At 39.0% G+C, this 16,062-nt stretch overlaps 1 protein-coding gene across 12 annotated transcripts in view; it reads right to left on the reverse strand.

The window, feature by feature from the left end:
• LOC115411856 (dedicator of cytokinesis protein 9) overlaps positions 1 to 16,062 on the reverse strand; it is a 112,424-nt gene that overhangs the window by 66,470 nt on the left and 29,892 nt on the right. For 4 of the 12 annotated variants that reach the window (XM_030124077.1, XM_030124076.1, XM_030124073.1 and 1 more), the window contains exon 1: positions 10,962 to 11,436. The exons of 3 other annotated variants lie outside the window; for them this stretch is intronic. In XM_030124077.1, the coding sequence (XP_029979937.1) occupies positions 10,962 to 11,132 (171 nt within the window). In that variant the 5' untranslated portion in view covers positions 11,133 to 11,436. Of the gene's footprint in view, positions 1 to 402; positions 657 to 10,961; positions 11,438 to 16,062 lie in introns of those variants that run through there. 5 more of the 12 variants (XM_030124072.1, XM_030124070.1, XM_030124069.1 and 2 more) reach the window with 3 other exon arrangements.

The raw sequence follows: 16,062 nt of genomic DNA on the forward strand, positions 1-16,062 counted from the left end.
ACTACAAACACTCAGAGAAGAACGATAAACTTACACTGTCGTCAAAAGCGACTTTTGAGCCAAATAAAATGTTTTACAATCCAAACTACATAATACCAAAGAATGAAGGAAACTATGTACTGCATCTGCCCAGGTGGTTTAGTGCTGGTAAAGTTCAACACTTCTTTGTGATGGTGCTAACATAGCACTTTTTGAGTTCAGTGTGATGAAAGAGATGACAAAAGTGACCCAGCACAGACACTCACATGACACCTGCTTTAGACTTTTATGACTGTGGTTAACCTTTACAGTGCTAAGATCTACTTGTGGGACTGAACTGCATCTCTGACAAGCTTACTTGATTTACAACACAAACTTATAATCTTTTTTTTTCTTTTTTGATAAAGCATTTGAGTAACTTACCACCACCTGAGGCACTGAGTCTACCTCAGCCTCAGCTATAGCCAAGCTCCTACAGTGCTGTGGACTCTTAATGACCAGCTCCTTCTTTGGAGTTTTATTAGCCCTTCCTTGCATTGTCAACAGTTGTGGTTAGATATTTCCAGCTTTAATCCTGAAGAGAAACAGACCGCCAGCATATCCAAAGCAGAAAACTCCTCTTGCTGAATGAACTTTAGAAAGTTTGGGCTTCTTCTCCTCACAGACTTGCACTCACGCCCTCCCCTCGTAGACTGCTGTGTCTGAACGCAGTGGACGCACACCCAGGCTGAGGAGAAGGCCCCTCCCACACTCAGCTGTGCTGCCTGGGGGAGTTAAACTCCCTCACACACATACACATAAAACACACACACATTTACACACACAGTGGAGTCATCTTACTCCGCACCAGTCCACCTGCACAGTGACACGGGGTTGACAAAGGCGAACAAAAGATAACACATTCCTCAAGTATTACAGTCTGGTCAGGGAGTGTACACGCCTTCTGTGGGACAGATGGAAAAAAGAGCTAGTTTTAGCTTCATCAAGACGATCATACTAAGAAGGATTGAAGTGATGAAGGGATACTTTAATTTTACATATACTGAAATATTCAAGCAAATGAAGGAAGCTTCTGTAGAGTGGAAATGGATCAGTGAATCGGTTTAACCACTGCCGATAGGATCAGTATCAGCAGAACTTTGCACCTATAGTCATAATATCAAGCCTCTCCACTATGTGATGACATTAGCTAAAAAGTTGCATTTGTTCTTCTTTTGTAGTCTGTACAATTTTTTGATTTAAGAGAGTATTACCTTGACTTAGGTTGTCAGTTCAACAGTTGGATACCAAGTTTCAAATAACTTGATGTAAAGTGGTGGAAAAAAGTTTTCAGACACCCTTAAAATTTGACACAATCTCAAATATTATCATGAAATATTTGTGGCAAAAACTTGTGTGTGACTGCATCGGACAGTTATGAACAAAATGTAAGTGTTTTTTTTAATGTTTAGTGGAAACAAAAAAAATATACCAGAACTAAATTCAATTTCAACATGTCATGCCCTGGATGTGTTTCATTATCTTGCTGAAAATTCCAGTTTTGACCACAACAGATCAGAGCACGTGCAGAAGAGAGCATGAGGATTTGTAGAATGGAACGATACTTGGCAGAGTTCAAGACTTAAAAGTGATTCTTAAAATGGTTGGGGTGTCTTTTTCCCACCACTGTAGTGTACATCTATAGAGAAGCATACTATCAGATCAGCTACAGTGATTTAGCTACATATTTTCACAAAAACATCACCCATAAGCTGCCAGATTGATCTTTTCAAACTTTAGCTGGCACTCAAGAAACAGCATGGACTCATCTCAACCCACATTAACCACTCCAGACTAAAGAACAGGTCATTCAACTCTTTGTCCGACAGTTACTCAAATTACTCATAAAAATCTGCAACAGACAAACATTAGTCATTGCATTTTCTGGGTTCACTGTATGACAGGGGCTGTAAATGTTAAAAGAGTGACTGTTAGTGATTGAGATTGGACCCAATTTCTACCTCTTTGGTTGTTGATGCAACTGCTCGAGGGGCATTCCAACATGACGCAGCCCCAGACAACCCACCTAGGAGTGGGCCTGACCTACAGATTCCTCAGTGGGCCACAGCAGGGGAGGATGTTGTCTTTTCACGCCTGCATCTATGTCTAAAGCGAGGGGAGGGTGGGGAGGGTGAGGAAGAGGATTTCAGGTCAGTTTTCCAGCTGCTCCCCTCCCACTGTCACATGCACCAATGGGCCCCACACCGAGATGTGATAAGGATGTTATTGATATCATCCTCTTCATAAAACACTTTCCAAACCAAATTATAGCAAAGTGAAGCTAAAAGATTAGGGACTGATGTTTTTCCCATTTAAAAGGAAATCAGATTAGTCTCCTCTTTCATACAAAGAAATATGTGGGATGTGTTTAACATTAGCCTAATTTATAGATCAAATACCAGAGCCATTTTTCCAAATAATTAAAGGTGGGGTAAGAGATCTTGGAAAAATAGTTCGAGCAAGCTACATTTTAAAAATACACAATTCACAATACACAATTCAAAAGTCCAAACCCCTTTCTCCGGCTCCGGCTTCCAGATCCACGCGTACCTCATTCAGTCTCCTCCAACATCCCCGCTCTTACAGAACAGCCCAAATTCATACCAAATTCAACCTAACATTACATTCCCTAGTGATTTATGTTAGCGACAAATAGGGATGTAACGATTACCGGTATAATGATAAACCGTGGTAAAATTCCAGACGATTAGTATTACCGTTTAAATTCTAATTATCATGATAACCGTGTTTGATTACTGCACTTTGAGAGAGAGAGAGAGAGAGAGAGAGAGAAAGAGAGAGGGAGAGAGAGAGAGACCTTAAAACAACTCAAACTTGATATGGAAAATGGTCAAACAGTTACCATAAGGTGCCATCTTTAAGGCACATTTGTATGTTTGATGTTTACATGTTAACAATTGAATGTTTCTGCCACAGACACTACATTGTGCCTATTATTTTGATTTTTTAGGTTTTTTTTTTTTTTTTTTTCAAAATACAACTTTATTAAATTATTTCAGTGTGTGTATAGGTACTTTTTGAACATTTTGAGCACATATCGACAACACCGTGATAATAATGATAACGAGATAATTTTGGTCACAATAACCATGATATGAAATTTTCATATCGTTACATCCCTAGCGACAAAACAGTTTGCCGGTGAACTTTACATCCTAATATAACTAATATAGCCAAGCTCTCGCATTGGGTTCATTTCCTGTACAAGTGCTCCAAGCCTCTGAGAACGCACGATTCATGCACGAAGAGGGGTATGCGCAGAGGGGGGAGGGACAAATGGTAGTTGAGTTTGATAGACATATCACCGTTTAATCATTTTGATTGGGTGCTCAAAGTAATTGAATGGTGTTTTTTCAGTCCTGTCCATTCCACAGGTGACTACATTTTTTTATTTTTTTGTTAGAGCATTTAATTAATTGGTTGTAATCCAGTTGTGACGGGGATTTTAAGCAATATAGTAAAAAATACTCCAGGAAAACATCTCCTACCCCACCTTTAATCGTATATTATAATTTGCAGAAATATAGAGAGATGTTGTGTTTTTAAAGACAGCTTTGGAACAGAGTAATTTTCTTAACACATGGCCTGACTGCGTACAATATTAAGAATTAAGAATCTATATTTTGTCAGTAGCGGTTCACACACATAAACATGCACATGCACCACACACCGAAATTTTTCTTCTGCCTTTAACCCATCCCTAGATCATGCATGCATCACACACTGCATATTAGGAGCAGTGGGCTCGCCATATCAGGCACCGGGGGAGCAAATAGGAGGTTAAGGGCACATCAGCCAACTATATTACACTGTTCTTCCTATTGTCACCTTTCAATGCCATTGCATCATTTAAAACACAGGTGGTTTTCTTGCAGCTGACAAGAAGCAACATGTAACTACAGTTGCTGAAAGGTATGTTTTTTCACTTTTGATGGAGGCTCAATGTCTTCCCCTGTTTCCTGTATTCATGATTGTTATGATTCATACTTGAGGTGATGAATATGACTGAATAACAACCTTGTGTGGAGCTCTGCCTTCTCCAGCTTTATTTTACAGTACACAGTACCTGGCCAAAGGAAGGAAATAAAAAATAATAGTTGAGGTTTTTTTGCTTCATTAATATATACATATATATTGTCTGGTCAAAATAAAATCCTCACTTGGATTTAACAAAACAAATAGGATTGGATAATTACTGCAGTGATTAGCCTAATATGTTTAATCTGCAACAATTTATTTAATGCAAACTAATGCAGTAGCTTCTCATTTCTTAAACAAGCATCGATTTGCTAGAGAGTATAAAGATTGGACTCATTGGGCTTTGAAAGAGTGGTTCTGGAGTTTGTCTATGTGTGAAAATGAAGACATCGTTTTCACACATGAATTGGCCACCACATGTGAGATGTACTGGAGGAGACTTCATTCAGTGGTCTGACTCTGACAATGAATACGTGATCTGAGACAATAATTAGTGTAACTATGGACGGCAATGAATGTCGTGACTTTTATTGTGACCCTGCATTAGTAGTGTGTGGTATAGAAGATGCCAAGGTGAATGTGTCCTGTAATCCAATCTAATAAAATGTCTTGTATGGGAGTTTTTTTGGCCACACTGTGTATGAACTCAGCAAAATTATATCCATAGACATCCCCAGTTTTCACCCACATTCTAGCTGGTATAAGACCAAAGCCTTCGGGGTTAGACATTTAAGAGTTCACCCTGATAACAGCAGCTTAAGCAAACAGGGAGACTGTCTGTGAACATTCCTCTATGAGTTTATTATACCTTAATATGTGCAGGGACTGTGTGTGTTTTAAAGCAATATTAGCTCAACCATCACACCAAGTGGAAGTGAGTTAATGAATTGAGCTAATAATTAGTGTTTTCCTGAGGGCATAATGAGCTCTTTATGAGTTTAAGAGGTTCACTTCCTGGCTTAGATGACTCTGCTGTTTACAGTCACTTTAACACTATCGGTAAAAATGACATCTTAAAGTGAATATTGTAATCGGGGCGCATACTTGAAGTCATTTTATTGTGGTTTCTCTGGATAATTTGGGTCCATTACACTGCAGACAATAGGTCATGATGAAAACCCTTAGGGATATTGGGATATGTCCTCGGATAACTTTGTTTTCTTTAGTTCAATCAGTGTTGCAACATGATATCTATATTTTTTTAGTTTCATCACACAAAAACAGCTTTCCCTTTATCCATATCTGCAGCCAAAAGAAAAACTCCTTACACCATTTCAGTGATTGTGCTTCGAGTCTAACACAGCTTCTCATCAGCTGAGTTCACTTTTTTGTGACCGTGCTTAAATCAAATCTATTCCTTGCAACATTATGGAAATCCCACCCTGGAAATCAATACAAATGTATTTCTTTGGGCTGAGTTGACAATTGATCAAAAACCCACTGAGCCCTTTGAAAGACACAAAATACATATATATGTCTAAAGCAGCAGTGGAGGGAGATTTGGAGAAAGGGCAGTCTGTTCAAATGCAGTTTAATATCCATCCCAATTAGCTTGTGCCAAGTACATATGTGCAAAGAAGAAGGGCCATTGATGGTACCTGTGATGCTGCAAAGTAATACAGTAAATAATCAGGCCTGATGATCAGAGTGAATCATGGACTGGAGACATTATGGAGTCATTCGGGTTTAGAGCATATTTTTAAATATGATTCATTAAAAAGCTTCTGCTGATTCACTGCAGATCAATGCATGACATGGTGGTGTTTCACAAAGCTGTTGTATACTGCTGTATCTGGAAGGGATCAACACCTGTACTTGTGTGGCTCTAACTGTGAATATAAAGCAGCTGAATCATTGGTCTTCATTCACACCCACAGTCCAAGTCTGTCTAGATGTATGTGGCACAAAATAAACAACACATTTCAGATTGAAAACTTTACACGACAGATCTGTCTCTTTTCCAGATCTAGATTGGGATCTGGATATTAGAACTTTTCAAAGGGTTCTTCATCACTGAGAGGTAGAGGACTTTTTGACATTTTTGTGATTTTCTCAGAAATGAAGATGGTTATTGCTACTGAAAAAGGAAAAAGGAAAAAAAAAAAAAACACAGAAGCTGCATAACAATGTCTATCAACACCATCTATTTCATGCTGAGCCAGAGGATCTTGAACCAAGAACATATTTTCATTTAATTTCTAAATCCACTACATTCATGGTGTTCCTGAGAAACTTTATGCAAACCTCTTTTCATATAAGACTAGTTCAAATTTAATCTGATAAACGAACTGACACTGAAATGGCATCTACTTCACCTCAAGCCACTTGTAAACAATGAATGACAGAAATATTTAACTCTTTGGATTATGATTTAAGGGTCAAGGACTTGATCTACTTTAACATTGTTTATTTTAGTAAATTCGCAACAATTATCCAGTGTGGTGGATACGACTGAAGGAGGCGAGGGTCTGCCATTTAATGTCATTCATTAAAAGGTTATGTTGTTACTTACACTACTGAATCAAGTGCGTACACGACTGTAGGTGAAAGTAGTCGAATAACGGCTCTTTGTTTGCTCTCACTTCCATTTGTTTAGCAGTCATTGTGTAATTTGTGTAATTGTAGTTATTGTGTTCACTTCAAAAGAGACGTGACAGAACGGGTAATAACCAGGAAATTGTTAAAGCGATTATCTCCATAAATAAAACTGGGAAAAAAACATTAGATGATGAGTTTTCGGTTACATAACAAGGGCTTGATGCAATCACTGGGCCTTCCCAGTTTGAGCTGAAGCAAAACAGGGTGTAACCTGGAATGTAACAAAAACACAGCCCACCCGGCGCTGCCCCTCCACTGCAGCAGCAGCAGCAGCAGCAGCAGATACACCCACCACCCCACCCCACCCCCCACCCCCCAGCAGCCTGTTTCCAGTTCCTCCTGCAGAGAGCTTTGAGAGAACAATTTTAACATGGGGGTAATAATAATCATAATAATAATGCCACGTCTACACCCTCTGTTAATAACATCACTGTATAGGATGTGGGATACAATGGCATCAAAAATAACAGGATGTAATCATGAGGCTCAGACGGTCATCGAAGCAGCAGATTTAAATACAGCAGTCATAACATGTATCACTATTACAATCCTAAAGTCAGGAAAAAAAAAATTAAGGCTGCTTTATTGATTAATGGAAAATATGAATGTAAGTAAGAGTATTGAACATGAATTATGATGCCATTGAATCTGTTGGAAAATCAAAGTGCTGCTGCCAGAATGTCTTTTAGAAGCCTGAGTGCTGGAGATAATGTTTCTATGTATCAGTCAGCAAACATGGACGCACAAACACACTCTTTACGGCATCTCTGATCTTATTTGACATCTACAAATTTCAAGACGGCTAAAACGTCTCAAAAGAAGAGGGGTCCCAGATGCTGCTTTTTTACTGTAAACCCATTAGGCCTGTGTGTAGAAGCTGAAGGGGGTGGGGGGGTGGGGGTGGGGGTGGGGGCTCTTATTAGCTGTCTGTATCCTCTGGGATGTGCTGGTGTACTCAGTGTATATGCAACACGAGTCGCTTTTCCATTGGACATCTGCGTAAAACTTTACCGATATTTACTAAATGTCGAAAAAAACAGAAGTGCATAATGTCGGTTTTTCCATTAAATCACAAATGCGATGATTTATTTATTATCGCGAGATGACATGAGAAGTCATTCCATAAACATGGCAACGAACGTAAATATGGTGTTGATTTACAGATATATTCATTATTATAATATATTAATCCTCTTTCTCGTACTAAATTAAAAATGATTGGGTTTCCTGGTGTGTCCACACATACCGCGACATGTTTCTTCTTCTTCTTCACTTGTAACATATGTCAGCATTCGTTTTTTTAATTCACCTGACTCTAGTTGCGACAAAAGGTCTTTCCATTGCAGTTTTGTGCGATATATCATTTGAGCTACGCCCGAAAAACCACCTCTTGCCAGCGAAAAAACTTTTAATTGAAAAATGAGACTTTTGGTGAAATTGATGTTTTTCCATTTGGTAAATTTTTATGCACAAGTTATATTTGCGCAGCTTGAGGGTCAATGGAAAAGCGACTAGTGTCTCTATAGGTAAAATCAGCAAAACAACGACCTAATGCAGACTAATCAGGCAGTGATAAAAATACCCTCACTGGTAGTCAGAGGAAATCGCCACATTAACACACACTTAAATTGGCAGCTTGCATTTAGGCCTGAAGCCAGTCAGACAATGTAATAAGAGAGTTAGTCATTAAATCTGTTAAATGGGCTTAATCTGTGGAGAGTTTCAAGTTGATGGCATGCAGGCTGACTTAGGAATTTCTTTAACTCCCCCCAAAAAAACTTAGACATAAACACAGAATAATTGACTCATTAGATTTGATTCTCTGAAAGTTAAAGCGCCACAGGCTTTAGTGTGAAGCATTACTCCCAAAACATCAGTGGATAAAAGGCTCTTTTATCTTTGACCAAGCTGATATCACCATTTTCTCTTTCTTTCCTTGCAACAACATTTCCCTGATAAACTATAGCAGATACTTCAGAGCTTCTGTTACAGGATGACCGTTGGCCTTGAACATTTCACAGAAACGCAGGAAGAAAGCTGAACCTTTGTGAAAGCAAAGCCTGAAAATGCATGAATACTGGAGGGTTTTCTTGATAACTTTTCTTGTGCTTATAAAGAAAACAAGCACGAAACAAGAAACCTTTGGACTGCAAAAGTATACGCGCTGCTGTATTATCTCAAATCGGTGGCTTTTATTTTTGAGGCCTCGAAGCCTCCTGAGGAAAATGAGATGCAAACTTCCACGAGGAAGGAAATGGGTGATGTTTTGTAATCAGTGAGTGAAATAACAGTGGGAAAACAGCCAAAACAGGTCATTTAATTACTTACTCTATGCTTACAGGGTGTAGATGGTTTGTTCTATGATTGCATGTATGAAAGTGAATGTGTTCGACCATTAACCCCATTAACTCTGGTGAAAAATCTCAAAAATAATGACCTGCTTCAATCAAAAGGTGTTAACTGTTTGTTTTTGGTTTTTTTCCCCTTTTGTACGTCCTACATTCCACTGTGTACATATTAAGGCTGCACAATATTACAAAAAACTGACAATCTGATTTTTTTTTAACTCTGCGGTATATATTGCGATGTGAAAAAATACACAGGAGAACATAATAGTTGGCATCGCTTTTGTTTTTGGCACCAAGTCTTTGTTTTCGGTGATTTTCTCTTGTTCGTTGCTCATTTTTCAGTGCTACCAGCGACTCACTCCACGTGCAGGGGCGTGGTCTGCTTTGGTAAACTGATTAAGAACGATTGTGATTGGTGGATGGCTGTGCCCAGTGTGTGTCAGGTACCCCGGTTGAAATCAGATGAATCCTACATTGCAGGACCTGCGATGTGACTATTGCGCACACGTACATTGCGATGCTCAAACGATATATTGTGCAGCTCTAGTACATATCTTACATTTTTACTGTCTATATTCTATATTTTTATTCTTTTATTTTATATTGTAGCAAACAAATGCAACAACATTTCATTCTGTATATGCTTGTGATAATAAATTCTAAGTTAAAAGGGCAAAGATGATGGTTCATGTCTTTTTAAAACCAGCCCATATGAACAGAATATCCTTTCTGTGCTCATTTTAGATTTTCATGTACTGTAATAAAAATGTACGAGGCAAAACCAATTCCCTGCACAGTTTTAACTATCGATTTATACGACTGCTAAACGCTGACAGAGGATTAATTGACCCCGTCTGGTTGATAAGACCATCCCTGAGCCAAGGGGAGCACAAGCATGCCCTTGACCTAATTCCCTGCTTTCAACGGCCACTGTCAACTCAGCCTCTGCTGCGAATCTGATGAAGCAGTGACGAGAAGAAGGCATGGCAAACACACACACACACACACACATTAGTAAGTAAACACAAACAAGAAGGGCAAGACAAGCTGGTACGGAGCAGCAGAAACTCTGCCAAGCCCGACGGTTCACAGATGAAGAGCAGTGATTGATTTCCAGCAGACACAGAGCTCACTGTCCCCCCTCACCCCAGCCCTTCCCACAGAGGATTTAACCCATTGCAGTGCTTTGCGAGAGCCAGGATCCAGCCCTCCTACTGCCCTACATTTTATACAGTCAACAATTGCGGATATGCACTGTACTGGCATCACAAGAGCGAGGGTGGTTAATATGACTGAATATTATTGCTCTTGTTGCATAAATACACCTTTCAAATATGCACAAGCCAAATTAAACTATTGGGTTATTTCCCTGACAGAGCAAAAAATCTGCACTCATCCACCCAGTGCATGCATATTCTAATATTTCCAAAATATTAATATTTTATTGTTCTCATGTTCTGCATTTTGCCCTCTTAATAGAAAAAAATCAGGGAAGGAATGCAGCATTAATAATTTGTTTTAAGACGTTTTCCTATTAAATGACCCATTTAGTAGAAATTCTAAGTGGTTTTCCTACATTTTAAGACTGGACTCAAGACATAGTATTGTATAAACTTTGTAGACAAATGCAGGAACATTTAGTTCGGGGTTTGTTCAGTCCATCATCAAATTAAGAAGCAAAAAAGTCTAATATTATTGGTTTCGTCTTCTAAAAATTAAGGGGTTTTCTGATTTTCTGTGTTGCTTTTTTAATATTTATAAAATGCGGAGCTTTGTTTATTTGAATTACTTTGGGAACTGGTAGTATTTTCTGTCATTTTACAGTTTATGCAGAAAACACTGAAAAATTCAACAGATTGATTGAAAGCTATTTGAAGATGCATTCATTTTAGCCTTAAAATTGACACTATAGGATCTATTGCTCTGTCTATGTGAATGGAATTTCCAACTGTAGTGGCACACTTACTGTACAAGCCACACATGCACACACACACACACCTTAAGTACTCGCGGAGTTGGCACAGCACGCGACTCTCTCCGACTCAGTGCTCGTTCAGCCTCAGATGGCCCAATGGGCTCAGCTGCTCCCTTACAGATGTAGCCACTACAGTTTCTCTCTAAGACAGTACGCAGTCCGTCAAACACAACGGTGCTGGTGGTGCACCCCATCACTCCAGGTCCAAACAGGCATCAGTCAGGAGAGCCTGCCAGTGACCCAGTTTCCATGGTCATCTCCCGTTCCTTCACGTTCCATGATCTAACTGTGACCCGCAAATCCACAGCGTCTGACCTGGGGAGAGCTCGCTGGCGTCCAGGCTAAAGGATCCTGAGAGAAGAGCCAAAGGAGGACAGACAGCTGGGAGAGTGAAAATGTATAAACACAGAGAACTGCCTCACTGTAATTCCTAGCTGCCCCAGTCTGTGCTTGTAGGAATACCTCAGTCAGCAGACGAGATACAGTGAGTGAGAGAGTGAGTGAGTGAGGTAGAGCAGAGGACGAGGGATGGGGGATGAAGGATGCTGTGAGAGCTCTGCTGCTGCTACAACCAATGCAGAGCTTCGATGCAACGTAAGCTTGTATGAGCATCTGTCTCACTTAGTCTTTACTGTGTGTATTTTCACACTCTTTCCTATCTTCTCTCTTTTCATTTCCACATTTGCATACTGCTGTTTGACTACACATTAAATGAATTATGCATTTTGGAATTTACTACACAAGATTAGACTTTTGGGAGTAGGATAAATGGGTTACACTAAATGCCGTCTTATATCCAGAGGGAGAGTCTGATTCCATGGTCAGGCAAACAGCAATATGGCTGAATGCTTATTTAGTTCAACTGAGAATCCACAGGCACAACAAGAGGATGAATCACACTGAATGGATGGCAGATAATCTGCAGAATGCACAATCTTCTATGAAAACATTGAGAAAAGCTCATGAAAACAATGCACATAATTAAAAGTAATGTCACATATTTACTAAAATAATCTAAAATGTAAGAAAGCTGGTGGAAAACCTAATGACCCCAGAAAATCTGTGTTTAAAAAACATACCAAGAACAGGGAGGATTTTGAATCATTCTAGCCAAGACATGAAATACAGAATGTTTTTGCTACAAAAGATTAGCTGCTGCTTGTTCACATGCTGGTTGTTTTGCCAAGTACGCAGATATATTGGGAGTGGAACGACCAAATTTGATCATACACAAGCTTTGGAAATGCCAGGGAGTGATTCATCTGCTAACATGGCCTTTGATTAAAATGCCTCAGGAGTGTAAGGAGGAAGAAAAACATAAAAAGAGGAAAAAAAAAAAAAGAAAATATGATGCAAAAACTATTGGAAAATCTCTTTCCTTTCTTAACAGTTTTTCTTCCTTTGTGCAAATGTTAGAATTGCTGCTTCAACATAATTTCCACTTTTTGTGTTTAAGCACTTTGACAGGTGAATACAGATGGATGCACCACGTCTACCTGCTGTTTTAGTCCACATTTCACTTCCTGATTAAGTGCCGCAGACAAAAAAACGGGTAGAGCTCATCTTGGTTTATTAATCTCTGTCATATCTCTTCCTGCAGCTGTAGGTCACAGACTCACAGACCCCAAAGACCTAAAAAAAAAAAAAAAATCATGCTTGCTAATGGGAGGCATGCATGCTCCTACTCCTGCATGTCTGTATGTTCTCCTGGCAGCAGCTGTGCTTACTCACATAACTCTTAATTCCGTGACTACACACTAGTATCCAAAAAGCATACTGAGTGGCAGGGGGAAAATCTTTATTTACATTAAATCACATTAAAGCTGCTAAACACCACCCACACATACACACACATTAAAAACACATACTTGCATGCCTTAAGAAAGTACAAGCCTCCCTTACATCATGATGGTGTACTACGCTATTGCACACATTCCTGCCTGCTGCTGTGTTAATATTTCAGTAGTGCTTGACACAGTGAACTACATTCGACTGTGATGAGTTGAGCTGCAGAGGAAAGCAGCTGAGCCCATAAATGAAGGGATTCAGATAGAGAGAGAGATAGAGAGAGGGAGAGAGAGAGGGTTGGAGAAAAGCAAGACTTTGATTATACCCATTGATCTGTTAGGAATGCATCTCTTCTTCAGTTTATCCTGTTTCTCACACTCTTCATCCCGTCCCCATCCCCTTGTCGCTGTAAAGAGGGATTTTAAGGGCTTACTATATGTAATAACAAGAAGCAGTCTGGTGTAAAACTGGCAAAACTGCAGAGTCATAAATCCCCTAGTTGAAGCTATTTAGGTGAGAAGTGACACAGATTTTCTTGAACTTGAGCTCTGCTTTGAATACAGTTTCAAGATTTTTTCATGAGGCTGTGCAGCACGAATGTTTACGTTTCACTTAGTATCAACAAAATGTGCAATTAAAATGTCTATGGTGTAATAACTATAAATGTGTCGGATATAAAAAGTTAGAATTTTATTTGGTCTTCTTTCCCAATCTGGAAAATCACACCACTTTCGTTGTTGTTTTGCCATAAAATGGAGCAAAAGAGTATGGACTAAAATGCATAGCTGCAAGAAGACACTGTGGAGTGTGACAGCTGGTGAATGTAAATCTTGAGCCTTGAGGACATAGATTCTTTTTGTGCGTGTAAAGACCTGTCTGCAGCAGTGTAATGAGGCACTGACATAAGGGCATTGTCCAGGACTATTTAACTTTGCACAGTAAGTAATGAATCATCAGGAGTTTGTTTGAAATGATTATTGTTTTTTGTTTGACTTGCATTTTGTTTCGCAGTGAGTGTCAACATAGGCCTCCAGAAATCACACTACGGGCAATGAAGTTATATGGTGCATGACTCTGAAGGTGTTCAGTTGTAAGTCTTGCATTAAGATTTATTGCAAATACAGTGCATGCAAATGATCCAGTTACTCCTCTTAAATCAGTCCACCTGTTAACCATGCACCAGCCTAAAATGTTACCAGCGAATTAATTCTGCTCGCATAAAGTCGACCCTTTTGTTTCTTAAATCTATGGGTTAACAAATTCTGCAGAAGGTTTACAGTTTACAGTGAAAAATGACTAAGCTTTATCTTATAGAGTGACCGATGTATCCTTTACACAGTCCTGGATTAGAGAGATGGCAATGTGTGTCACATCAATAAAGTAAACCTACTCTTTTTTTTCTCTTTTCTAACCCTAACCCATAAAAAGAGAAAAAAGAGTAAGAAAAAAGAAAAAAAAGAGAAAAAGAATAAAAAATAAATAAATACATAAATTTAAAAAAAAATAAAGTAAACCTATGTAATTAGGAGTAAAGCACAAGAATTTGACGAGGTGTGGACACCCTTAATGGACTTTCTCAAGCAATAATAGATTATACTGATCTGTAAAGCTATTGAGTGTGACAGCTTCCCTTTTTTTTTTTTTTTTTAATAATTATTATTTTTTTGTAACTTTCTTTGTTGGAAGTAATTTCACAGGCATGACAGTGCAATGTGACAAAAAGGACTTCCATTCTTTCATTTTTCTTTTGTCCCTCCCACAATCCCACCCCACCGAAAAGAAGACAATCCTTAATGTAAATCCAATATTGACAAGCAATCAGTACAGAATAGATACAACAATTGTCTAATAAAAAAAAGTAGCTAGAATAAAACAAAAATGGACAATTATTTTTATTTTATTTTTCTCTTACATATTTTGTGTGTGTGTGTTTGTGTGTGTGTCTATTGTCTATTGGAAATCAGTAAAAAGCAAAAAAAAAAAAAAAAAAAAAAAGAAAGAAAGAAAAATAAAAAAAAATGACTAAGGTCAGACAGGAAAATGCTGAGTCATACTGCAGCAGGGTCATTTGCTGCCTTTGTGTGAAGCAGCTCCGTCCTTAATGATCCGATTCACAATAGCAAGCTAGGATATGAAAAATAGGACTTACTGCAAAAATGGTTTTACATGCAAGTCAGAAAGCAAAATATACTTAGATGACACTTTTCACACACAAATCAGCGTATCAACATGACTATGACTCACATGCTGCTTCAGTATAATCAATCAACATAGTATATATATTGGTGCCTGACATTCTAACGCCTCAGCAAAGTGTGAGGACATCTTTGGAGTGCATGTCTGTGGCTCACAAAGGAAGTGGTACAGTAGCCTCTGGTGGTACCCAGTATGTGTCAGCCATACTAAATCTTGAGTTATTAGATCTCTAGGCGAGTCAGCAAGCAGAATGGTAGGGGGTTTAAAGTGCACTGGGAATACTGTGAACATCCTTCTGTGAGATGGCGAAGCTCTGAGGGTCGAGCAGCAGAGCTCTGCACAAATCTGCAGCAGCTGCAGAGGAGATAAGAGACTCTGCTGGGTCTGTGGAGCTACATGGATTATTACTGCTGTCAATACAGAAAGGCTTCATTTTGTGGCCTCCATGTTGGATTCACTTCTTCAAAATATAGATTAGTAAATGACTGAAGAGGTGTAATGTCAGTGTTATTAGGCATCTTCAGAGCTCTTTACTAAAGTTACTTTTAGGTCATTTTTTAGGTCATATCTGGAAGTAGAAATACTAAATATAGCCACTTTAAAGGTCTTCTAACAATGGAACAAAAGCAGAATTTTATCAGTTCTTGTTCAAAGGCTTTATTATATTAACATAGAAGATTTATTTTTACTATATGACATATTTAACCACATTCCAAACTAACAAAACAGCAAATGAAACAACACAGTGCCTTGTCCACCTGAAATAACTGGAGAACAGTGGAGAACATCTGCTGCATATGAACACCATTGCTGGCCCGCAGTAACCTTAAAATACCTCCACTTGAACTAATACAACAATTTCAAGCTGTTAGCAGCAAGTGGTGGGTGGGGATGAACTAAAATCATCAGAGGCGGCACATGTGGACGGAGCAGGGTCGGCCAGTTTCCACTTTCACACTAAGGAGTGGACAGTCCTGTGCACAGCAAGGCCACAAAGTCTCAAGAGGAGCTGGCATCTCATCCAAGGAAGATCTGAAGGTCAAGCCTGCAGTCGGTGGTGCTTTCATGCCCAGGCTCTGCTCTGGGACTCTACAGGAACAAATGTGTGTGTGCATATGTGTGTGAAAAACCCAACTGTGG

This window comes from Sphaeramia orbicularis, chromosome 21 (assembly GCF_902148855.1).
Source record: "Sphaeramia orbicularis chromosome 21, fSphaOr1.1, whole genome shotgun sequence".
Lineage (NCBI taxonomy): Eukaryota > Metazoa > Chordata > Actinopteri > Kurtiformes > Apogonidae > Sphaeramia > Sphaeramia orbicularis.